Here is a 26,147-nt window from a genome sequence, read left to right on the forward strand (position 1 = left end):
TATGTTTAAATTAAAATGCAAAATCACTTAGGGTGGCTCAGTTGGTTAAGCATCTGCCTTCGGCTCAGGTCATGATCCCAGGGTCCTTGGGTCAAGTGCAACATCGGGCTCCCTGTTCAGTGGGGAGCCTGCTTCTCCCTCTCCCACTCCCCCTGCTTGCACTCTCTCTCTGTCAAATAAATAAATAAAATCTTTTTTTAAAAAAGGAAAAAAAAATCCAGATTTGTAAATCATAAATTAGAGAATGATTAAATGTTCCTAACTTAGAAAAGAAGTATACCCCAGACTCCCTCTTTAGAAATCAGTCTCTTCTACTGGTTTTAGCATAATTCAGATTATCAAATTTTTTGATTATAGGAGTTATATGACCTGATTGGTATACTTATAAACTTTTGTACACTCGAGTCTCTTCCTAGTAACATATAGCTAAAGGAGGGAGATGAGTTAAAGAATCCCCCAAGTACTTAGTCTCTGTTTAACTGAGTACCTCATCTTTTTAGGAGTGGTAAAACAGGATTTTTTAAACCTTTTTTTTCCTCCTAACACTCTCTAGTAATGAAACTGGGAAACTGAATTGCCCAGGAAGCCCAAATTGGTCCACCTAGAGTTCTTATCTGCATATAAAGAATCTAAAATACTGAAACTCATTTTTAAAAAATCTCTTCTTCAAGTGAAAGCTGTTAATTGATGCTAATTCAGTTTCATTTTTAAGATCAGAAGGATGCTAACCTACAGCGTAAGGACACTACTCTTACCAGAAGTTTCAAGGGCCCCTGAGGGAGAAAGGAGAGAATTTTATTTATTTATTTATTTATTTAAAGATTTTATTCATCTACTTGACACAGAGAGAGAGCAAGAGAGGGAACACAAGCAGGCAGTGTGGGAGAGGGAGAAGCAGGCTTCCCACAGAGCAGGGAGCCCAATGCAGGGCTCGATCCCAGGACCCCAGGATCATGACCTGAGGCAAAGGCAGATGCTTAACCGACTGAGCCACACAGGGGGCCCCAAGAATTTTAAAGTATCATCTTAGAAAACTTGCCACTTAGAGGGCCAGGTCTTTATAAATGAAGATAAGGAATGTCTGGATTTAACAAAAAAAAAAAAAGCCTTACTGAAAAGCACTAACTTTTAAAATAAGACAGATGAAATATTTACCTTTTGAAGCTGAAATAGGAAGATAAGCTCAAAGTCATACAATACTGCAGTATTTGCAAACACAACGCCTCTGTGGCTGGAAGGAAATGAAGGAGTGTGTGTGCTGCCCCGCAGTACAGTCCATGAAGATGGACAGCTGCCATTCATTCCAGCCAACTGCAGTTCCATGCAGGAATGTGACCCAGTGTTGAAAATCTCCTTTTCAATCAGATAATTATGCAAAATCTTTCAATATTTAAGTATTAACCTTTTTATTATAAAAGTCTTAAGGAAAAAAGTCCCAGGTAAGAAAAGGGGTCAAAAAGAGTCTATAACCCACATGTAGACAGGCAGTTCATGACATGAGAACTAGTCGTCTAAGTCCTAGTCTAGTTCTAATCTTATATTATTTGGTATAAATATCTCAGAATAAAATGCTTAGCATTCAGGGAAATTCAACATTAGAAATATAGCCATTCCTGGAAACAGACTTTGGACCCAGAAATGGTGTTTGGAGTTTTGATGGGAAAATGGGAAGAAAAGACATGGTAGGACTCTAAACATTAGAAAGAAAACAAATATGTCCATCAACATCTTTATAAAAGTAAATGTCAGAAGTTTCTTCTTTTTATACCTAAAAACCTGAATGGTAAAATGGGCTGAGTTACAATGTCACATGGAAAACTGATCATTGGTTAGAGCATGGTTTCTGAATCTTATTACAAGGTATTAAGCTCTTTGGAAAATACCATCATTCCTCCGATAAGATTTCAAGAAAAGCAATGGAGATAATTATAATTAAGAAGCACACCAATAACCAGGACCAAGTATGAATGCTGAAAAGAAGAAATGTTTTCCTTAGAAATGATGTGCTGGTATGAAGTAGTCGCTAAGGGTCTGGTCGATTAAAACTGACATGGAATTTAACCGGCCATAGTCAAGTATCGCTTTAAAAGGTAAGTTAATTTGACCAGGTCATTCCGAAAAAGAGCATTACTCCCTCTCCTTTCTCACCTGTGACCCAGATAAAACAAATATCTGATTTATCAGAATACTATCTTTGAAAAAAATAAGACCTATCAATTTTATATAACCTTAAAACTCTACCCAAACTGATATGTTCAGGTTTACATAAATATATACACATATATATTTTTAAATGCCAGAAGTCAAGACACAAGCCCATAGGGGTGTGTGGCCACGAGAGGCCAATCATTGAACTCTGGCTATTGTAGGACAGGGGAGGTGGGTGGGTCTCTGTCCTACACTTAACAGCTGTCAGCTTTTAATGCCCTTTCCCATGAGGAAATCTTTGCCTTCTGTTCAAAACATCTGAACAAAACTCACCTCTGAACTAACAGAGATATGTTAACAGGACACCTGGCACAAAAGGATTAAGACAAAGTAGTTCTTATACAGTCTGACCGGCTGTCAGTCATCTAGATACAAGTGAGTCGGCATCCACTGTGTTCAGAAGGTAGAGTTCAGGCTGAGCCGTCAATCCCAGATGGTACTAGGGACAAAAAAAAAAATGGAAAAGGGTTAGACTCATTTACCAGTATTTATTTATTTATGTAGAAAGATTTTATTTATTCGACAGAGAGAAAGAGCACAAGCAAGAGAGAGTGGCAGACAGAGGGAGAAGCAGGACCCCCACTGAGCGGGGTGGGAGGGCTGGGGCTCAATCCCAGGAGGACCACAGCTGGCAAGCCCTAGGCAGACACTCAATGGACTGAGCCACCTAGGTGCCCGTGATTTGCAAGTATTTAAATATTGTAACTGCAAAGTGAGGACCTATAATCAGCACATCAAAAGAGGCTTTTTTCCAGTACTGCTATATTGATTTTTATTTCAGAAAAGAAATGGCTTACAGATACATGAATGGTTTATGGCACATAAAATAGCTAGGAACGGAAATAGTTAAGAATTGAGGTAGTGCCAAACGCCCTCAGCAAAATTTGCACTTTGACTATTCTTCTGACACACTTGGCTGCTGGTTTTTTTTTTGTTGTTGTTTAACATTTTATTTATTTGCCAGAAAGAGAGCACAAGTGGGGGAGGGGCGGAGGGAGAGGGAGAAGCAGGGTCCCTGCTGAGCAGGGAGCCCAGACTCCAACTCTAACTCTGTGGCTGGATCCCAAGACCCCAGGATCATGACCTGAGCTGCTTAACTGACTGAGCCAACCAGACATCCCAGGATGGCTATTTCTGATAAGGACATTCAGAGCCAACACACCAAGTGCTTTTGTATTCTGGTACTGTTTTAAAAATCAAATTCTAAATAATGAAAATCAAATATTAGAATGAAATATGAATTCTAAATTATTAGAATTATACACTAATTCTAAATCCTGAGCTCAGTCTAAATCCTGGGCCGGCCTCATGATCTTTTGGCACCTGAGCCTTTCATTTAAAAAAAAAAAAAAAAAAAAGTGCTGAGACAGGGAAATGACCTATGGGTCTCAAATGTTTGTCAGGCTGAACTGAAATTACTTGGACTGCTTTTAAAACATGGCCAGACCGCCTTCCTGGAAACCTGAATCCCTATGGTTTATTTTGTTTTGAAGTAGGCCCCACACCCAGTGTGGAGCCCAGTACCGGGCTTGAACTCTTGACCTTGAGATCAAGAGCCGAGCTGAGATCAAGAGTAGGATGCTTAACTGACTGAGACACCCAGGTAACACCCCCCTTTATTTTCTGAATCCCTATTGTTTGAGATCTGTGAAGTTATTGTTTACTCCTTTTCTCTCCTCTGCCTACACTGAGACAATCACTGAATCTCATTTTAGCCTTACTGTTATTACTTAGGGTTTTAGGAAAGTTATCACCCCTTGGCATCAACAGCCTGTATATTAATGCAGAATGTAGACATAAATCCATAGAAGGAAAACATCCCTATTATAGTATAGTGGAAAGTCACCAGAGTTGGGTTCAAACTCCAATTCTGCTACTTCAGAGTAGCAGACCTTGAGCAAGTTCATGTACACTTCTGGAGCCTTATCCTACTTATTTGTAAAAATGGGAATAAATGCTACATTTGAGAATACCAGGTACATTAATACGCTGTTAGTCTTCAACAAATGTAATTTTTTAATATATTACAAATTGTCCCTGTATACCTCATAGGCTTGTGATGGCTGTGTGAAGATGACCCCAGATAAAGCCCAAGATAAAACTGTTCTAAGAACAGTGACTAATAGTGGCCTTGGGGCAGAGAGACAACTCTTCAGACAAGCCTTATTCACTTCAGGGTCTTACATCTCAGGTTAGTAACCAAGGGCGATTGTCATATACACTATAAATTCACTACAGCCTTTTCACAAGAGCTGAGGTGGTGGGCTTCCTCATTATGTAGTAGGCAAGAGCGGCATTATTAGTCCTGTGATCCCCAGAGTCACTCAGATGACTTACTAGATAAAGCCTCCTCATGGGAGAAGTTTGTCATATTGCTGAGACACAGAAATGGGGCCAAATGACCCAGGAATAGGCTAAATACTGTCAGGAGCAGAGAGGTACTGCAAATGAGTAAGCTTAATAGTTCTTAGCCACTACTGAGGTCGAATCACAGAGGGCCCTGGCCTGTCCATTTTCTGTGCTTACCAAAAAGCATTCGAAGTTGTTTCAAATTTAGCAAAGGTCAAACAAAATTAGTCTACCAGCTGGCAACTGGTGAGCTAAAACATCTATCACTGAGTATCACACAAATGCTTTGATATGTTCCTGGTCCTGCCAAACACCCAGCTCAGTGTCTTAACCTTGCACAAAGTGCATACTATGTATTATGTAGCATGGTTTGGGAATGACAGTGTGGGCTCTAGAGTTAAGCTATTCAATTCGAAATGCCCATTGCCTACTCACCAGCAATATGATGTGGGGAAGTTACTTGTTACTTCTTGGCCTTTCAGTTGCCTCATCAATAAAGAGGCAGATCCTCTTGCTGTTAACAATTAAACGAGGTCATAAGAGTGCTCAGACCAGGACTAGCACATGGTAGTGGTTTTTAATGTTCATAAAAGCTAAGATGCCAAGAGAAGTGGATACATCTAGATGCACTGGTCCTGTCCAATAAAGGAGCAGATAGCATTCCAGAGGGCGGAGCTAAAAGAAATGTCTCAAATCAAGATCTTCAAACTGTTGCATCCCAGTTTAGTTCTGAATTTAAACCCAGGTTAAGAAGGGAGAGCTAAATGAGGCAGGACAACATGGAGAACAAAATTCCCAGATTACTTCTATCGTGTTTCAGTATCTGTCTCCTGTAAGACACACAGGAAAAGCTTACAACAGAGAAAGGGAAAATGCAGTTCTGTGCCAACCTTGGGATAAATGAAGTGCTGACTTAGATTTTCCTGTTGTTTATATGGGGACAGGAACTGCAGTTCACTATGCCTGAGCTTTGTCTTTATTAAATGGTGCCAGTATTTCCATTTATATCAGTTCTGCCAAAATGCTTTCAGTTTTTAAGCTGAACAATTTTGGTTTCTCTTTTCAAATACTCATACTTTTTATTGGCATCATACATATGGAACATAAAAGCTTACTTCAATGGTGAAACAAGACTACAGATAGAAAAATGTTCAGCTTAGGGCAAAGAAAGGCAGAGTAACAATTTTTTTGGACTTTAAATATGGCAACGATGTGACCTTTAGGAACAGCAAAACTATGTGACTAAGTGGGTAAACTGTTATGACTGTTTTGTGTCTGGAGTTCATGAAAGTCTTCTCAGGACTAAACCTATTTACACCTCCATCCCTTTAGAAGAGAAAATCACTAACAATGTGGACTTAAAATGTTACCTAGGTGGCGGCCGATGTTGCAGTATCTCAGAAGTATTTTTTCTTTTTTTTTTAAGATTCAATTTTTATTATTTACTTGGCAGAGAGAGAGTGCGCAAGGGCAAGCAGGGGGAGCGACAGGCAGAGGGAGAGGCAGGCTCCCCGTTGAGCAAGGAGCCTGATGCTGAGCTTTGGTCCCAGGACCCTGGGGTCATGACCTGAGCCAAAGGCAGACACTTAACGGACTGAGCCACCCAGGCATCCCCAGAAGTATTTTTAAGGTTAAAAAAATACCCAGGAAACCAAACAGGAAAAGGAAAAAAATCTTTTAATTACAAACCAAGTTTACATAGTGTTAAACGGGCACTAACAGCTCAGTTGTAACCACTTATACTACTAGCAGGACCTTACAGGAGCCAAACTCCAGCTCTTCCCCATCCATTAACCCCCAGTGTGCTGTGACAGCACAATGACTTCATGTCACACTTGTGGAAAACAAGGACCACTTAACATCCGGCACAGACAGCGCGCACGCTGGCGGTGGGAGACTTCACAGCATTGTTCATTGCACCTAGAGTACTGGCTGAAGTACACTTTCTTTCTGACAGGATCAAATGGAATACAGTATTGAGTATTTTTAACACTGTCAAACACTACACACATAGTATTATAAAATGCCACTTAACTGGGAAGAAATTTTCCGTCATCTCAAGTCATAAACAAAACTTTTTAAAGAAAACAAGCAGCTTTACCTGAACTTCTAATTGTTATGACTCTGACAGTGACTGGACCCACCCAGACTCAGGGCAAAGGTAGTGTGTGTTATTATACTGTCTTTACAAAGAATTTTTTTTGTCAATTTTGCCTTCACCTAGTCCAGCCAGATGAGAGATTAAGATGTCAGCCCCCAGAGTGCCCTTATGACCAGTTTGGGGAATGAAGACAGGGACAGGGGCAGATGTGAGGAGGAACAGTGAAGGAAATTTCTCTTTCATGATCCTGTGTTTGAGGGCCTAAAATAAGGTATGGTCAGTGATACACAGCAGTCTACCCTTAATGCCTTATAAAAGACAGTCCATCCAGTCTATACTCTTGACCTGGTATCAGCAATAATGCATTTAGGGGCTCAGGTGAATAGAGAAGGTCAATCAACCAGGACTCTAGAAGGAAAGCTCCAAAAATGAGAAGTCACTGCCATTCAATGCCATTCCCATTACTGTTCTCATCAAGTCAATGGCTAGAGCAGACTTGATTATTTATCTCCACCAGACAAATGTGATTTGCTTTGATATAATCACATAATCTCAGGCTCCATATGTAAAAATGTCAGCAGTGGCTGAAGAAGAGCAGCAGCTTCATGCTGAAGGGACCCATGTCCTCTGACTCCAGAGCTCCACCATCTGGTTTCAAAGTTTTTCCCTCTGAGGGAATGGCTGAAGAGAGGTAGGCCAGTGCAACCTTGCTGAGAACTTTCAATCACAGTGATTCCTACTAACTTGCTGAGAGACACAGAGCTTTGCAACAGTTAGGTCCATAGCTCCCGAGATTGCCTTGCAGGTTGTCTTGGGCATGCTTCGGAAAACCATGATAATTCTGGTAGGAGGTGTCTTTTAGGAATAAAACAGATGGCTCTTCTTTCCTTTAAAGTCTTTTCTCATTCCAAAATCTCATGAGAATGTCAGTTCATAAATGCTACCATCTTTTTTCTATAACCAACCTCCTGAATGAGAAAGGTGAAGGCTTTACAAATCTATGTGCTCAAGAGTAAAAATCATCAGGAAAGCTCTGTACTAACATGAAAGTTAAGAAAATCAGGACTGGAAAGAAAATCCTGATAAGCTTTCAATCTCTGAGGAAAATCTGCTCAGTGACTTTCCAAGGTGATTAATAACCAATACCCACATGCCAAGCTTTGCTGTTTGTTTATCACCGTCTTTATCCTTTCTCATCACTCTTAACTTCCACCAAGAAATTTAAAATGGAAGTAAGTTAAAAGAATCCTGTACCTGAAAGAGGTAGATTTTTCATAATTTTATATTTAATATGGATGAAACCAGTTTAGTTGAGATTTTATTTTTTTATAATTAAAATAACTGACAGGGTATGCATAAGATAAGTATTTCTCAGCCTTTTATCTTTTTATAAACCAAACCTACATACCCGTTCTATAATTTGTCTTACGAAAACTTTATTACATTTCTCAAATATGGTGGTTTTTTTTTTTTTTTTTTTTAAACACATAGCCTGGTTAAGAATAATGCATATAGGACTATCTCTCAAAAGGATAAAACAAGCTGGCCCTTGGGCAGCTACTTAAGAGTTAGTGTTGGAATGATAGCAGCACATGTCAGCTTTTCAAAGATCCTATCTAATCCAGTTCCCAGGTTAGAAGGTCAGGAAGAAAAAAAAAATTCCATCTTTTCAAGCATATACTGAAACAAAGTCTTTCCCAAAAAAGAGCTGAGTCTTAAATGCAGTCTGTGCAACAGCACATACTTTTGGCTATGTTCACACAGTAAACCATAGAAACACACTGGCTCTGATGGCTACCCGTGGAAGACAGACAGATTGATCCAGTGTCTACTTAGCGTAGCCGCCAGCGGCTTCTCCGGGCAGCAGGACTTTGGAGATGCTTACCGTGCGCCCACAGTCCAGGAAGGACATGCCCAGTGCAATCAAACATTGCCAACCCTGAAAGATAAAGTATGGTCATCATTCGCCAACCTCTCTGCAGATCCCTCTTCTCATCATGACTGCTCACACGGCACTGCTCAAGATGCAAACATGCTCCCTTCCCTTTTTTTTTTCTTTAAAGATTTATTTGTCAGAGAGAGAGGGAGAAAGTGAGCACAAAAAGTGGGAGTAGCAGGCAGAAGCAGGGTCCCTGCTGAGCAAGGAGCCTGATGCGGGACTCGATCCCAGGACCCTGGATCAGGACCCGAGCCAAAGGTAGATGCTTAACCAACTAAGCCACCCTGCTCTCTTCCTTGAACATCCAGCTCTGCTCATGTCCTACCACCCATGTTGCACAAGTCATTCTCCCAACCCCACACCCCCATTAAGCCATCCTGGAATCTGCCTTCCTCAACAAAGCTTCTTCACACTGTTTTCAATATCGAGTTCCCTGTTCCTACTGCTTTGTGTTTGTTGTTTCTTTTGTCCAACTGGGAGTTCCCTGAAGACCATCTTTCTTCAGTCCTACCCCATTCCTCATGATGCAGTTGGAAGTAATGACAGATCAATACAACTGGGACAGGACCCCAAACTGCTCAAGTACGTGTTTGGGAGCTTAATAGTAGTAACCAACCCTAGAATCAGTCCTCAGCCCAAAAATGGGTCTTCAACAACCTCAACAGTCTCAGGCTACCTGAGGACAACTCAGTCTCTTCAGAGCTAATCTGCAGGAAGGAAGGATTCCCTTAACTTCTACAGTGAATTTTTAAAATAATTCCTGTCAAGGACATGTTCAGTTACTTAGGTTTCCTTGGAGTAAATCCCTAGAATATAGGTTCAGCATAATCCTAGGGTGCTCAAGGTTTACTAGGAAGGAAAGAGGAAAAAATAAATCAATCCAGGGCATAATTTTTCAATAGTCACGAAAGGTATTTTCTCAATTGAGTACTTAACCTGTGTCAGGTATTAGCATGGGGACTAGGTAAGTGTTAAAAGGATCAGCAGGTCTCCAGCCTCCATCCTTAACCATTCTCTGCAGCATATATAGTACAAATTCTGCTGTCCCTAACCCTCCACACATGCTTTTTTCAGAGAAACCTGTATAGAACAGGGAGGTGGGTTGGTTGTCTTTGTTGCTAGAACTATTTTCCATTAATATAAGTAATGTTTACAGAAGATTTAGAAAATAGACAAAAGAATATATCCATCAAGGAAATATCCTAACACAACTACTATCACCATCTTTAACATAATTTACCCCTGATTTTTGAAAAAGAAAATTGATCATCTTGGAACACATTATTCTGCATTTTCTCTGTAGCTATGCTTTTATAATCATCATTTTTAAATAACTCTAGAGTAATTCAGTGAGAAAATATCACTATTCTTTCTTTTGTAGAAAGCTATTAAAATCTTGTGCCACTCTCTACTTTCTATACTATTCTTTTAATTCTTCAAAAACACGATACTATCTTAACAGGAATTTTTTTAAAGTTATTAATTTATTTATTTGAAAGAGAGCACAAGCATGAGCAGGCAGAGGGAAAAGGAGAGGCAGATTCCCCACCGAGCAGGGAGCCTGAAATGAGGCTTGATCCCAGAACCTGAAATCATGACCTGAGCTGAAGGCAGATGCCTAACCAACTGAGCCACTCAGGTGCCCCTCTTATCAGGAATTACTAAGAATGGAAACCAGACAAAAGTAACATGACATCTCTTAAGAGCCAAAATAAATTTTATGGTTAAAAATATTGTTCAACCACAGGAGACTTAACAATTTCACATAAACAGTCTCATTAACCTGGAGATAGGACTGCTATGCGCTTAAAAAAAAAAAAAAAAGAGAGAGAGAGAGAGAAGAAAAAAGAAAAAAGATTGCTATTTTGCTCTTTTGGATCCTTTCATTTTGGTGTTCATAAGCCCCATCTCTACCATGTCTGATACCTACACCCCTGCCCCCTTCTGAAAAGACTTACCAGGTAAAACACAAAGCTCAAATAAGCCACACTGACCACAGCAGCTACCACATACAGTGCCACATGCCCTAGTTCCTGGACATAAACCAGGACAAAGTACATGTTGATGGAACAGACGATAAGGACCAATATCCCGCCTGCAATCCTCCAGCCTCTGTAAAAGAATCATCAGTCACTGGGGGAATAGTCTAATCCATTCACAAGCAGAAAAGGACACTGTCCTGTGGAGTAGACAGGACAGGAATAAGAGACATCTCAAAATGCACTGAAAATTATTCTTATCATGTCCCAAGTAAAACACCAATAGGGAGAAAGAGGTGGGAAAAATACTATCAAATAATCCTTAATATTTAAGTCCCTAAGAATGCAACAAGTCTCAAGTACCTAGAGATGCAACAAATAATTTCAAATATCCCGTACCCTTTCAAGAAGTACATAAAAGGTATTCGTTTATGCTTTTCTCATTAAGATCATTTAACATGGAATTAAGGTGCTTTACACTTCAGTGACTAAAGCTAAAGAATTAAAGCCCTAAGAGTGGAACTTTCTCATGCTAGAAATGAAAAATGTACTTGCCTTCTTCTATGAATGCCTGCATTCATAGACTCTGTTCTCTGAGCCAAAAACTAAGGGGCAGCTCTAGCATTCACCTCTCAAAACATGTGGTTTCCCCCCATGACTCATTTTCTCACTGGTCTATTCAATGAAGATATGCTTCCCCGCATATTTTTGGGGAACTGAGAGAAGTACACTCACATTCCATTGGTAAAGTCATTCATTACCGGCCGCAAGCTTGTAAACGTGAGGATGGGTATCAGAGCAAAGGGAAGCTGGAAGAGAAAGAATGGAGATCAGATGGGGCTACTGGAGATCCTTGTATTACCCCCAAGAGCAGCACTGTTAGCACAACAGCAACACATAACCTGTCTCATCTACCTCATGAGAAATTACTCCTATCATCCCAAGATGCTCATGCATTATGTCGAAACCTGTGGAGTCGTCTGATGTCTTTATTCTGTTGATGGCACCGATTCTGATCCGGTGTCTTTTTAAACATTCCTATCTGCCTTGCTTTTTTAACCTCAATAGGACCTAGCCATGTCCTATGTTATTTAATGTTGGCTTGGATTAAAAAACAGTAATTTTATACTCTATATATAATTATAGCAGATAATTCCCATTCAACGGGCTTTTACAAACCAAAACATTTCTAAAAGCTTTTCAGATACCAGGGATTCCATACATTTACTGAGAACCAGGGATTCCATACATTTACTGAGACTGTGCCTCTTTCTTCCTCTGAATTTTCCTCAGGACCCAGCACTACAGGCTTGGTACCTAATGGCAATATATAACACTGCCTGATTAAATGGGATGGGGCTTCCCCCAGCTCCCTCCTCACCTGTAAGCTCTGCAGAACATTCAGGAAGTCATTCATCCCTGTTAGATGCTCTACATCCTGGAAGACGGCAACAAGCAGAGTGGGGATGATGGCAATAGAGCGGGTCAGAATCACTCGGGCAAAGCGTGACCATTTTAGGTTCAAGAATCCCTGGAAGAAAACCCAGAAGCAGGATAAACGTCTAGAACAGGAAACAGAAAAAGGTTTGGGAGGTTCAGGAAGACCCTAGAAACATGGGATTAAGAAGACATCACAAAAGGGCAATCAATGTTTTCTTCCTCTACTCTATACCAATTAAAATAGCACATACCTCCATGACAAACTGACCAGAGTAAGTTCCTGTCATGGTGGAGCTCTGTCCTGCAGCCAGGATCCCAACAGCCCAGATGTAGAGTGCAGCTGGCCCAAAGTAACATCCCAGTACAACACCCTGGGGGAGGCAAGGGAGAAAGATGTTTTTGTCAATGATCTGCTCAGACAATGACCAAAACAAAATTGCTCTGTAGCAAGCGCTGTGCTGGGCACTACTCCGCAGAAGTCAGACTCAGGACCTGACCTCATCTTAGGGGCATTCAACCTAAATTTTGCTGGATACTCCTTCATTCCTCTGCTTAAGTCTTTTCTCCAAGTTCCTAAAGCCTTCATCCTCAACCTATATCTTAAATATGTTTAAAATTTAAAAAAGAAGAAAAAGAAAGAAAGTCCACACAACATTTCCCAAATTATATTACTTAACACACTATCCTGGAAGATAGTAACAGGAGTGAAGAGAAAGGTCAAATACATTTGAGAAATACTACATAAATTATGCATTCTACTCTTGAGAGGTTCATAATGTAACCAGCATAAAAGGGACTGAGAGGTCCCAATAAAGAATACTTTACCAGGAGCACTTTCTTTAGTCTCCCCCAGTTAACATCCTATAAAACACTATACTACCACCATAACTCTACAGTTCGTCTTTTAGCTGATCCTCTACTCCCTCCCACATAATCCAAAAATGCTTGCCTGGCACTTAGACCTCTGACGTAAAGGACACTCCAGAGAAGACAGTTTCAGCTCTGAAGTGAATCCACAGAAAATTATCAGATACTATGCTAAGAATACTGATTCAGGAGCAGTGATTACAAATCTGAAAAGGCTTACCCCTTTGTAGATGTCCACAGCCAGTGTTGAGTTATCATCAGGAAAAAGGTGAGTGTGGGGACTGCTGTTATTTCTACAGACTGCTATCTGGAACACAAAGCAGTTCAGGAGCAACTTTTATTTTTGAGGCAAGGACCAGACCAGAAGAGCATTCCTACAGATCACAAACTACAGGTCACATGCAAGTCACCTAGGAGACATAGGCTGGAAGTTAAGACACTGTACAGGTTGTAATGAGAGCAGGGACTGGCAGTAATGGGACTTATGGTCTTCTTCCATAATCTTTCTACACCCTCATGCTATCAAAAATATTTACTGAGTTAAGAGTGTACATGGCGGGGCGCTGGGGTGGCTCAGTTGTTAAGTGTCTGTCTTCAGACACTTAACACTTCAGATCCCAGGGTCCTGGGATCGAGCCCATCAGTCTCTATGCTTGGTGGGAAGCCTGCTTCTCCCTCTCCCACTTCCTCTGCTTGTGTTTCGTCTCTCGCTGTGTCTCTGTCAAATAAATAAAATCTTAAAAAAAAAAAAAAGAGTGTGCACGGTAATACATGAATGCTGGCTCGCTTTAAGTGATGGCAGAAGGAGAGGGCCCTCAAGAAATATGAGAGGACTCCTTAGTCATAGCAGAGCCAGGAGTCAGAGGTCCTATAGATAGGCCATCAGGAATCAAGACAATAGAGTATTCAAAATATAAAAGAGTATATCTTAGTCAGTTTCTGCGTTCTGTTTGTTGACTCCTCCCTACCTCTCCTCATCTCCAAATGCAGGACTGGCAAGCAGGCTGGCAGTTGATAAACAGGAAACAAAAGCGGATGAGGACAAAGAGCCAAACAGACATGAAGGCACAAACACAACAGCGTGAGGCAATCTTTATTCTGAGGCAAACTCCCTTCTGAACAAATAGCTTGGAAACATGGGTCCAGGCCTGGCCTACCCCCAGACTCTAGACCCTGACTAGTGCCATGATGAGGGGGCAGCCCTGAGCCTGGAGATCTGTTTCCCCTGAACTCCAAGTCCCTGTCACTCTTCCTGTCTTCCAGCCTTCACTACCCTCACATTCACTACCACTCATGACCCTGGCTTACTCACCACCTGGTCGTTGGTTTTTTCAAAAAATGCTTCAGCAAAGACTGAGACGACAAAGACGTTGATGATGAAGGAAACAAAGAGAGCAATGCAGGATTCGATGAAAAAGTACTTATTAGCTTCTCGAACTTCCTGCTTATTGGCTCGGTTTACCTGTCTGGACTAGAGAGATAAACGTCAAAGTCATTTTTTGATTAGTTAGAACAAGTTTCCTTGTACTATTTCATAAGTCTGGAGTTAGCTGCAAGATTTAGAGGGCAAACAACTGACCACAAGAAATGTGAGAAAACTTACTTACATCCTGGCTCAGTAAGTGAGTAAGGACCTCATGACCCTCTGACAACACTGCACGTTCCTCAAACAGGAAATGATGACTATGTGCTCCTGAGCTCTCAGTTACTGTGGCTAGAAGAACCGCTGACATAAAAAAACCACCTGATTTTCAGTCCTAATAACCTTAATTATAAAGGTCTCTGAGGTCTCCCAGCAAACTATCGTATAAGATGACTGATAAAACCTTGGTTGGGCTCTTTACTCCTGATGTCCTCAAGGTCACTCAGTCTCTTGGGATTTTTTTTTTTTTTTTTTTAGTCTTTTGGGATTTAAACACAAGAAATTTGGTGCACTTTTGAACCTTTTGTGAAGAATTTTAGTCCCAGTTTCTCTGTGGGATCACTTATTTCTGGTCACCTTTGTGACAAAAACAGAGTCTGAGTGTGCAAAGTTTATAAACATCCAACAACGGAAAAACCTTTCTCTCCTTTAAGGCTCTAATGCTTTTCAACTAAGTGTGTGTTCCCTGAAACTAAAGGAAACATAAACTATCTGGACAACACAGATATAAGGGCCATAACTCACCTTGACTAAGGCAGAATGCAGGTACATATTGTGTGGCATGATGACAGCTCCCACGATGCCCACAGCCTGCTCGATCTGTGGGGTGTGGCAGCCTGAACAGGATGGCAGGAACATGCCCTTGAGCACCTGGCTCTGGCTGGGTTTCACTGTAACATACTACATACCAACATAACTATTAGAATATGAGACCACGGGAGTAACACAGTACTAGGAAATACTTAGCATCCATTGCTCCTTACAACACTTTCTTCAACAACCACCTAGAATAATGAGGAATATAGAACCATTAGAAAACCAAGCAGCGTGAGGGACTTGCTTCCAGAGGTCTGAGAATTCAGGCCTGGGATATCCAAATATTTCACATCATATTTTAGATATACAAAGTAGATGTGTAGAGAATGTCATTAATATTCTAAACAACTAGGTGGCTGCTAAGGGCCTCACTGATATTATTTTCACAACTGTTCCTATGGGACAGACCCAAGAATATGGTCAATTCTTGATTATCCATATTTATGCCTCTATTCACCTATGTTTATCTAAAAATCACTTATGTTTGACATTAATGTATGCTGAGACACATTCATAAATATTTCTCATACATACTTTTTCCTGGTTCAGCCTTTCTCCTGGAAGCCTTAGACTAATCTATTGCATAATCTACTCACGGATTAGATGTGCTTTTTAAAAAAGATTTCATTTCATTTAGAAATAGAGAGTGTGAGCAGGGGGAGGGGCAGTGGAAGAGAGAATCAGATCCCTGATTCATGACCTGACCCAAAAAATCAAGTCAGATGCTTAACCAACTGAACCAGCCACCCAGGCATCCCAGACTAGATGTACTTTTAGAAGTTCAGCCAGGCCAACGAGCAAAAATGAGTTTATAACAACTGGACATAGAAAACTACTATCAGGGACACCTGGGTGGCTCAGTGCGTTAAAGCCTCTGCCTTCGGCTCAGGTCATGATCCCAGGGTCCTGGGATCGAGCCCTGCATCGGGCTCTCTGCTGGGTAGGGAGCCTGCTTCCCTTCCTCTCTCTCTGCCTGCCTCTCTGCCTACTTGTGATCTCTGTCTGTCAAATAAAAAATAAATAAATCTTTAAAAAAAACAAAACAAAACTACTATCAGGGTGCCTGAGTGGCCTTTGGTTCAGGTCATGATCCCAGGGTCCTGGGCTTGAGCCCCACATGGGGCTCCCTGCTCAGCGGGGAGCCTGCCTTCTCTCTCTCCCGCTCCCCCTGCTTGTGCTGTCAAATAAATAAATAAAATCTTAAAAAAGAAAGAAAGCTACCATTACTGCATATAATGGTACTGATTCTTAGGAGTATCCGGGTTGGGGAACAAACCAGGAAACACCCACTATATCCCTTATAGTTCATTAACTTGCAATACAGAGAAAGTTCAAGCTGCAGGTAGTATAAGCCAGGATAAGCAAAACCAGAACCCCTCCAAATTAACAGCCAGGAACAATGCTGCAACTCCCTCCCTAACCCTCTCTAAGGCTGCTCTGTAATGGGCCTAGCAAACTTGGAACCAGGGAGTCTAGTCTAGAAAGTCCTACAAAATCTGGTCATTTTTGACCTAGGAGACCAGCAGTCCTTCCCAGAGACTAGTCTCTACAGATCATATTTCTTCAAAATTGGCCTAGGCTGAACTGGCTTTTTGTTAACACATGTGATAAAATTAAACCATCCTAGCATTATACAGTCTTAAAAGGCAAAACAACCCCCTCTCTTTTGGTTATAAAAAGTAATGAAAACCCTGTAATACTTGCCTCATATCCAAATGTGAGGGCCATAATGGTGATAAGAAAGCCAAAAAATGCTTCTAACTTCCGTAAGCCTAAAGGGGAAAATGCAATAGTGAGCTCACAGAAGGCAGACTTCTCCACAAGTAGCTCCTTTCACTGACCCATCCATTCCCAGTCTCCTTACCATATTTGTCCAAAAAGAGAAATACAAAGGTATCTGCAATGGTGATGAGAACTCCACCCCATAGAGGAACCCTAGGTCAGAGACAAGAAATGGAGATTAATGGAAAGAAAGGAAACGTTGAAAACCACTTTCTTTCCAACAGCTCTCCAAATACACAACACTTGGAGAAATAAGGACTCATGGGAGAGGGGACAGTGGCAGGTCAGGCCTTGGGTAGTTTAGGATCACAGCACCAAATGAACGAACTACATTCATTCAAACACTGTCTACTAAGTCAGACATTTAGGATGCAAAGCTGAGAAGTATGGGTCTTACCCCTCAAGGAGCTGTCTAGTGGGACAAACTGATATACAAATACATAATTGTAACACACATGTCATACACTGTATAACAGAGGGACGCATAACCCAACGTGAGAACATGAACATACAGAGCCTACAGCTGCTGGGAGAGAAGGTGGCTCCAGAAAGGTTCCACAGAAAAAAATAATACTTGAATTGAATCTTGAAAACTGAAAATTAATTTGGTTTTTGTTTTTACATTTGCTTTGAAATCTAGCAAAATACTACTTTCTGGAGGAAAACCCCCTCACCTTCCTACAGACAGGAGATTGATGGCAATGGCTGAGCCAATAACTTCTTGCATATCTGAGCCAATGATAGCCAACTCCACCATCAGCCATAGGATAATTCGTGGGACCTAAATACCAAACAGCAGAAAGACATAGTTCTAATTAATCATTTTTAAGAACTTTCCCTATAGTTTGGAATTCACATTTGGCACTGACCCATCAACAGTCCTCCATAAGGCTTCAGTCTAGAGATGAAGTACCAGAACTGGGCTCCACCTGGCCTGTCACTGCACTGTGCCCCCAGTTGGAGAAAGCAAGGGTGCTTCTATGAGGTGATGGCTACTAGCCAAGGTCAGGACAGCAGCTGATCCTAATTTTTTCTCTTATCTTCCACTCAACAGAGGAACGGAATTTCCGATCATTAATGTCCACTTAATTTCCTGCCTAAAAACAATCCAAAAGTTTTAGAGGAAAATGAGGATGCTAACCTGGTCAATATATTGTTCAGGAGAGAAGAGAAAATGACCACAGAAGACAATTATCCTGACCATGGCTGAAGAGATAAAATAAAAATGAAGAGGCTGGGGTCAACCTTAATGTAATGATAATATATAAGCAAGTGAAAAAAGACAAATATGTAAAGGGACTCCAAGCAAACTGGTTCAAACAGAGTGGCATATAACAAAATGGGAACCTAATCTGGTCAAACGATCCAGCTCAAAGACAAATTTAGTTAATACTGGCTCACAGAGGCCAAGAGAAAACCAAAAAAAAAAAAAAACAAAAAACCAAAAAAACAAACCAACACAACAGCTTCAGGTATCTACTATTAAAAAAGTGGTCACAAAAAACAACTGTTAATATACGTGAAGAGAAACTACAAGAAATTATAAATTACTAAGGTTTTTTTCTGAGAAGCAGATAAGGGGGGGTAAGCAGATAAGGATAGTTTTTCAAAGTCAGAAAAGGAGATTATACATTTAGGACAAACCAGAGGCAGATGTTATCTTATCTAAAGATGTAGCTAGGTTAAAACTATCTGCCAGACATAGGGTCCATTCCTGCCTTAGGCAGCAGTAAGAAAAGGCCCAAAATGTCCAGAAAAGAGCTGTGGAAGACAGTGTAACTTCCAGGGTCAGGGTCAATTGAAAAATAATTCTTAACAAATCCAAAGATCCTGCCACATAGAGTTTATAGTAAAAGAGAATACCTTATTTTTCAAATTGATTGACAAAGTCATCAAAATTGTTTGACAAAGTCAAACAAAAAAGAAAATACGTGTATTAGGAATATGGATGTATGAATGAAAGTGCTTAAAACACTCCCACCCGTCCATGGGCTGGGCACTGCTAGATATGAGAAGGCGGAATGAATGGTAAATATTTACTCTAACTGAATTTTTCCAAGGAAGCTTTCTGGCAAAAGATGAATCTCAATTTAAATTCTAAAGAAGTACAGAACTATGGGTTGGCAGCAAGAGAGGCTACAGAATTTCCCCTGGAACTGATCTGCAGGGCCCCTGACCACTAAGTCCTCCACTATTTCAGTATATACCACGAGGCCAGCACATTCTGTCAGACACACAGGTTTCTCTAAGATGAGTGACAAACAGGGCACTACATGGCTCACCTTGGGATACTGCCGATGACACACTTCAGCAAGATGCAACCCCGTGACCACACCCAGTCTGGCTGCAAGGCGCTGGAGCAGCAGCCCCACGATGGTGGCCAACAGAAGAACCCAGAGCAACTAGAGAAGAAAAAAATCCCATCATAACACTCATTATACAACTGGAGTGTTTTCATTTGGTTGTCTGGCAATGTGAATGAGCAATACATTCAGGAAAGAGCCCAGCTCAAGAATCAAATGACCTGGAGATCTGTATCAGGTTTTGCACATAACCTGCCAGGTCATCTCACACCTTTCTGAGTCTTAATTTCTCCCTTGTTCAAGGCAAACTATGTGGACTGGATAAAAGAAAATAAATGTTAAAGCTAACTATGTGTATAAAATAAATTCTAAAAACCAGATGGCAACGTACTTTTCACCCAAGTGTCACTGCCAATGAAGTTGCATGTAACTGCCAAGGCTGCTGATCAACAGGCAGAGAAGTGGGGAAAGGATGTGAGGGTGGACTGCATGTGTTTCACAGGGGCAGGGAGAGGACTAGATGTTCACCTTAAATCCAGCCACCGCTCCAGACTGCAAATCAGATTCGATGTTTCCTGGATCCAAGTAGGCAATGCTCATAAGAAAGCCGGGTCCCGTGAAAGCCCAGAGTTTACGAAAGCTAAAACAAGAATACTATACAAGAGAGGAAGAGATCAAACTAATTATCACCTCCAAACTACTGATCTAATTTATCTGTTATTTTTTTTCACATATAAAGCAGCAATATCAGCTTCTGCATATTGGGTGTGCCCAACTTCAACTTCATCTTATCCACTTATCAATAACCTGGCCATTTCTCTGTCCAAATAAGAGCCCTTCCCTTATCTGCTCTTTCCATCCACCAGCCTCTCATTCTAAAACCTGAGTATGAGTATCAGTACCCTTGTGCCGAACCACCACTCCAAAGGGACAAAAGCTACTGTAAAACACATGAAATTCATACTTTCTAGATCAAAAAATAATCACTAGTACAATGTGGCAACTGTTCTCAAGGTCCTCGTTTTCCTGAAAGTTACTGTAAACAGTTACTCTGATTACAAGAGTTGTCTTCAGAGACTGCTTGCCAAAATTAGATCTGAGGCTGTTGCTCTTGAGTTGTTCAACAGACTTTCCACTCCTAAGTCTTCCCTAAATAACGTTTTCCTCCAAGGATTTGTCACTAACCTCTTCTTCAGGAATGGCGATCTTCTCATCAAAATAGGTGGTAAAGGGCTCCTGTGAGTGCTCCTCGGACTGGGGAAGAGATGAGGTACTATAGGCAGGATTGAGGGCACCAAGACTGGGAGAGTCCCCGTGGTCTCCAGAAACATCATCTAAATTAACAGATTTGAGAAGAAATAAAAATGAACAAAATACACTAACGACTTGTCCTTAGTAACTTTTTTTTTTTTGAAAGATTTTATTTATTCATTTGAGAGAGAGGAAGGGAGAGAGCATGAGCAGGGGAGAGAGGCAGAGGGGAAAGCAGACTCTCTGCTGAGCAGGGAGACCAATGTAGGGCTCCATCCCAAGACCTTGGGATCATGATCTGAGCTGAACGCAAACGCTTAACCATCTAAGCCACCCAGACACACCTCCTTAGTAACTTTTAAATTATATCTTTTTAACACCTAAATGCACAAGACCAGTCTGGCTCTACTCAATTTATTTCCAATATTTTATTTTCATCTATATTTTTAATATAGAATAATTACAATTCTTTATTAGGCAGTATATTCACATGGATGGAAATTCAGGAAACTAAAAAAAGCTCATGGTAAAAAAGCTCCCTCTCACCCCTCCTCCCAAGTCACTTTGCTCTGGGTCAGTTTTAACACTCATCTCACAATGGTTTTCCTACTTTCACACTTCTGTATTCCCAGTTGGCAACTTTTAGTATCATCTCATTTTCTTCTAAATACACTGATGCCTAGGGCTCAAAATATAACATTCCCTGTCTAGCCACCCTCGTAACCTAAAATCCTAACTTTCAGAAGAATAGAACTAAGTCCATCTAGTTACTACCCTACTCCGCCCCCACTCCCACCCATCATTTGGTAGGACTGAGCCAAAGAATGGTCCTCGGACATTATACCTCTGTCAGGCTTCTCAAAAAATGTGGAAGTTGAAAAATCCTGCCACAGTTAGGTTAAAATCTAAAGCTGCAGGGAAACCACCAAACAGGAACCCTTTGCCTCCTGACTAAGGCCTGCCGTGAAGAGCTTCAGGTCATGGGGTATGGGCACCCTCGTGACAGGAGGGTTCATCTTAGACTGCTTATCAGCATTTCCAGGTCCTGCATTTTGCGGGTAATCTTAAATGCTGGTAAGAGGAGGGTCTGGGAGAAAAGGGCTAATCTGCCAGAAGGATACAAAGTCGAGTTTGGTAGCCATCAAATGGCAATTTCAAACCATAGAGCTCTAATGTCAGGGTTTCCAAGAAATCCTTGTAACATCCAATTAGAAAAACAAAAGCTTCTTTCTATAGGGAGCTGACCCACTTCTGTGAAGTGGTCCTGAATTATGAGGAAATTTAAAGAAAAGGAATAAAAATTCTAAAGAGGAAATTTAGATTAGAAAGAATTAGAAAACTCCCTCTAATGGATTACACAGTTAAATGCGTTTGCTGGGTATTTTACTGTTCCTTAATGTAAATATCCCAGTGCTGTGAAGAGCCAAAGCATTCTAAAGGTTTTTACGCCAGGCCTGTGATTTAACACTTGCCCTTGGAAGCATTACTGCTACAGAAACCAAACTTGCAGCTAATCTTGGCTCATCTCAGAATTGGAAATAAGATATGAGACAGATCTTCATGGTTATCATATACAGCTTAAGTTACTGGATAGTGACTGGATTGGACCTGATTGGAGCAGGCCTCTATGATGATACTGTTAGCTAGGGAAGAGGAGTTAAGGACAATTTTTGTTGTGATAGATGACAAGAAGGAAAATATGGTCAATTTCTATTACTGATTTAAACCAAATTCCAAGTAAAAATCAGACAATAACACATCTATAAATTACCATCTGGCATCTTCTGTTCAGGACCCAACACCATGGTAGATGCCTGAGTGTCCGAGCTCTTAGAATAGGATTCTGGAAAGGAGAAAAGGGAGACAGGAATGAGCAAGAACAAAATAATGAGTTCAGAACCATCATTTTGTTACTCTATACAACTGACCCCATACTAGATGAAAAGAATAATTCTTCTTCTAAATTAGAGAATCTTGAAAATAATTACAGCTTTCAGAGCATTATTAAGAGATAGTTAATAGGGTGCCTGGGTGGCTCGGGGGTTAAAGCCTCTGCCTTTGGCTCAGGTCATGATCCCAGGGTCCTGGGATGGAGTCCCGCATCGGGCTCTCTGCTCAGCAGGGAGCCTGCTTCCTCCTCTCTCTCTGCCTGCTTCTCTGCCTACTCGTGATGTCTGTCAAATAAATAAATAAAATTTTAAAAAAAGAGATAGTTAATAAAAATTAAAGAGTCTTAATCACTTTTTGTTAGTAAAACTTTAAAACCAAACTGAAGCAAAAGGTATTTCAGGGAAGTAGGCAAATACTTTTTAATAAGCATCCACAAAGAGGCTGCTAAGCAATTGCCCAGTCTCTGCCTTTGCTTCCAGATTAACTCAAATATTTACCTAAAACCAGACTGATTTCTCCCAATTTTAAAAGTTTTTAAGGACAAAGATCTAGGACTCTTTTTTTTTTTTTTTTTTTTTTTGACTCTTTTTGATCTAAGAAACAATTTAAGCTCACGATTCAATTTTCTGGAAAGGGGGGAGAAAAGCACTCACCACCATACTGTCATAGAGGGCCATTATTTCCCAACCTCATATTTCCCTGAGGAGAGACTTCCCCTATAACGTTTCTCATTCTCTAACCCTTCAATACCCGAAAGAAGAAACTAGTCACTGTGGCTATCCCTTACTGGGCACTCAGGGAGAGATGAGGCACCAAGAGGACTAGGCATAGTCTGCAGGATGCCATCCAGCACTTCTCTCTATCGTGGAAGGGAGTTAGGGATGAGCAGTTGTCCCAGAGGTCTATCACCCTGTTAGGTCAAGTTTAACTGGGGGTGGGGGGGGGATGGTCATAAGCCCATTTGGCCACAGATCTATGGAATATTCTCCAGTCAACCCTACCAATAAGGCTGATTTTTTTCCATTTCAATTTACTGATTAAGGAATCTACTTTTCAGTTGATTTCAAATTTACAAGGAGAGGGGCACCTGGGTGGCTCAGCGGGTTAAGCCTCTGCCTTCAGTTCAGGTCATGGTCTCAGGGTCCTCAAGCCCCGCATCGGGGTCTCTGCTCAGCAGAGAGTCTGCTTCCCCCTCTCTCTCAGCCTGCCTCCCTGCCTACTTGTGATCTCCCTCTCTCTGTTAAATAAATAAAATCTTTAAAAAAAATTTTAGAAGGAGAAAGACGAGGTAATATTTATTGTTAGCCCCAACCCCCACTTAAATCCCATTAAGAACAATCCTACTGAAAAAGTTAAAAAGCCTCTCCTTAGTTATCTTTTACTGTACAAAGTCTTTTCCTCTCTCGTCCCTTGTTCCTATCCGAACATTCAACTTTCTTTTTTTCTCGATAATCTACCAATATATTCTGTATCTGTTTTAAAGAATTACAGAATTCAGAGTGGAAGCGTTCTAGGTTTCATCTATCTTCCCAGATATAAGACATACCACCACTTGCTAAGTTGGAAAACATAATCTTTTATCTCTAGAATCACCAATATCAAGTGTTTTGTTACAGTGGACAACTAGCCATGTCCCTCCTATCAGGTTTTAAGGCACCAGATAACTAAACACCAGGCAGGAGATGCCAGTAACACTGTCTACATTCAAACCCTCTTTAGCACCTCATCTGAATGGGAGTTATGTATCTGACCACTGAGAACAGCAAGAGACACTTGGATTCCAATCACAGCTCAGACCCTTGGCCCCATCCAGAGCCCTTATACTTTTATTTTACATATACTTCTAAGAAGCCAGGTTATCAGGTTATCCTAACCCTTAATAAATTAGATATCACAAATCAGCTCTGGGACTTTATAACTCTTATAGGAAAAGGTCTTGGGCCACTTCATATGAGGCAAAGGGCCCTTCTTTATACTTTGATCAACTCTGAGAACATTATTATTAAAAACAATGTTATTAATATTTTATTATTATTAATTATATTAAGCATAACTCAAGTTTCTTCTAATGTGGCCCTACTCACCAAGAACTGATTAGATTAGATTACTTTTTTTTTTGTTTGTTTGTTAAAGATTTTATTTATTTGAGAGAGAGAGCATGAGAGGGCTGAGGGGCAGAGGGAGAAGCCAGCTCTCTGCTGAGCAGAGGGCCCAATGTGGGACTTGATCCCAGGACTCCAGGATCATAACCTGAGCCGAAGGCAGTTGCTTAACCAACTGAGCCACCCAGGTGTCCCTACATTAGATTACTTTTGTAGTGATGATTGACATCCTGTGTAAGTCACAGAAGTGTTTAGTGCATTTGAGAAAATTTCCTTCCCAAAATAAGCCTTTAAGTTATATTTCAAAAACAAACAGATAAAGGTGATAGTTAGGGCCGTCTGGATGGGTGAGTTGGTTAAGCTCTGCCTTCAGCTTGGGTCATGATCTCAGGGTCCTGGGATCGAGTTCTGCATCGGGCTCCCTGCTCAGTGGGGAGTCTGCTTCTCCCTCTGCCTCCCCCAACTTGTGCTCATGCTCTCACTCTCTCTCAAAAACATAAAACCTTAAAAAAAAAAAAGTGATAGTTAAATAATTTTAGGCAGAAATATTTCATGATAAAATTTTAAACAATTGTTATTAGTATCCTAAGGGATTATTTATATATTAATTACATACACAGCTAATAATACAAGAAGTCTGGTCTTCTCTCTGAAACCTCAGGAATCCATTATTCCAAGAAAGAAAAAACAATTCTAGATTCCAACGTTCTCATCCAAACTTTTAGCCAACAAACTATAAGCTCTATTGCTTCCACTGTCTACAGAATATAACTAGGGCAGGAAACAGAATGGGTCAGTTAGACTTGGTGAGCTACACAGTATCTAATTTCCATGAAAATCTAAGACCCTACAGAAGCAGTTAGTACTAAAACAGTTTTGCTCTCTAGGACCATACCACCAGGTTGTTTTAGTCATTTAACTACATTAATGCAAAGATCAAAATGAAATACAAGCAACTGGAATCAATCCAGCAATATTTTGATAATTATGATTAAGATAGCTTTTATATTCTAGCTCACCCTCAACCATAAAGCGTCACCTTCTTCCGAATCCAGTAAGTTTCCTCCTGTCAAACAGCAATCAACAACAGAAAAAATGGCACTCCTGGTTAAATGTAATATAAGTATTTTATCCCATTCCTTATCAAAAGTTGTTAAGAATGGGGATGCCTCGGTGGCTCAGTCCGTTAAGTGTCTGACTCTTGATTTCAGCTCAGATCACATCTCACGGTTGTAAGACGGAAGCCCAGTGCAAAGCCTGCTTAAGATTCTTCCTCTCCCTCTGTCCTTCCTCCCTCTCCCCCTCCAAAAAATGTTAAAAGAATGATTTACAAGTGGCGTGCCTGGCTGGCTCAGTCAATAGAGCATGTGACTCTTGATCTCAGGGTCATGAGTTCAAGTTCAAGTCCCACACTGGGTGTAGAGATTACTTAAAAGAAAAAAAAGTTTTACAAGATAGAAAGGCTAATAAAATTACACTTTCTGTCTAAAATGCCAAAAGTGCATATACCCTTTGACTTGGCAATTCTAACAATGGATCTTAAAGAAAATACGTGCAAGGAAATTTCCTGTAACATTGTTTGTAGTATCAAAAGACTAGAAACAACCTAGATATTAGTCGAGGACTGGTTAAATAAACTATGTACATATAAAGGATGGAATGCCATGCAGCTATTATAATAATGCAAATCTAAATGT

The 26,147-nt window shown here is 40.7% G+C and overlaps 1 protein-coding gene across 8 annotated transcripts in view; it reads right to left on the reverse strand.

The window, feature by feature from the left end:
- Positions 1–26,147, reverse strand: part of SLC11A2 (solute carrier family 11 member 2) — a 58,491-nt gene that overhangs the window by 20,183 nt on the left and 12,161 nt on the right. For 5 of the 8 annotated variants that reach the window (XM_046013849.1, XM_046013853.1, XM_046013852.1 and 2 more), the window contains 16 exons: positions 22,230–22,301; positions 20,393–20,541; positions 19,736–19,861; positions 19,187–19,306; positions 17,579–17,685; positions 16,987–17,057; positions 16,827–16,894; positions 15,051–15,206; positions 14,196–14,354; positions 13,104–13,190; positions 12,268–12,387; positions 11,958–12,107; positions 11,312–11,385; positions 10,556–10,709; positions 8,544–8,597; positions 219–2,647 (listed from right to left, as the gene is read on the reverse strand). In XM_046013849.1, coding sequence (XP_045869805.1) covers positions 2,570–2,647; positions 8,544–8,597; positions 10,556–10,709; positions 11,312–11,385; positions 11,958–12,107; positions 12,268–12,387; positions 13,104–13,190; positions 14,196–14,354; positions 15,051–15,206; positions 16,827–16,894; positions 16,987–17,057; positions 17,579–17,685; positions 19,187–19,306; positions 19,736–19,861; positions 20,393–20,541; positions 22,230–22,301 — 1,745 coding nt within the window. In that variant the 3' untranslated portion in view covers positions 219–2,569. Of the gene's footprint in view, positions 1–218; positions 2,648–8,543; positions 8,598–10,555; positions 10,710–11,311; positions 11,386–11,957; positions 12,108–12,267; positions 12,388–13,103; positions 13,191–14,195; positions 14,355–15,050; positions 15,207–16,826; positions 16,895–16,986; positions 17,058–17,578; positions 17,686–19,186; positions 19,307–19,735; positions 19,862–20,392; positions 20,542–22,229; positions 22,302–25,469; positions 25,517–26,147 lie in introns of those variants that run through there. The other 3 variants (XR_006819764.1, XR_006819763.1, XM_046013851.1) reach the window with 2 other exon arrangements.

This window comes from Meles meles, chromosome 7, assembly GCF_922984935.1.
Source record: "Meles meles chromosome 7, mMelMel3.1 paternal haplotype, whole genome shotgun sequence".
NCBI lineage: Eukaryota > Metazoa > Chordata > Mammalia > Carnivora > Mustelidae > Meles > Meles meles.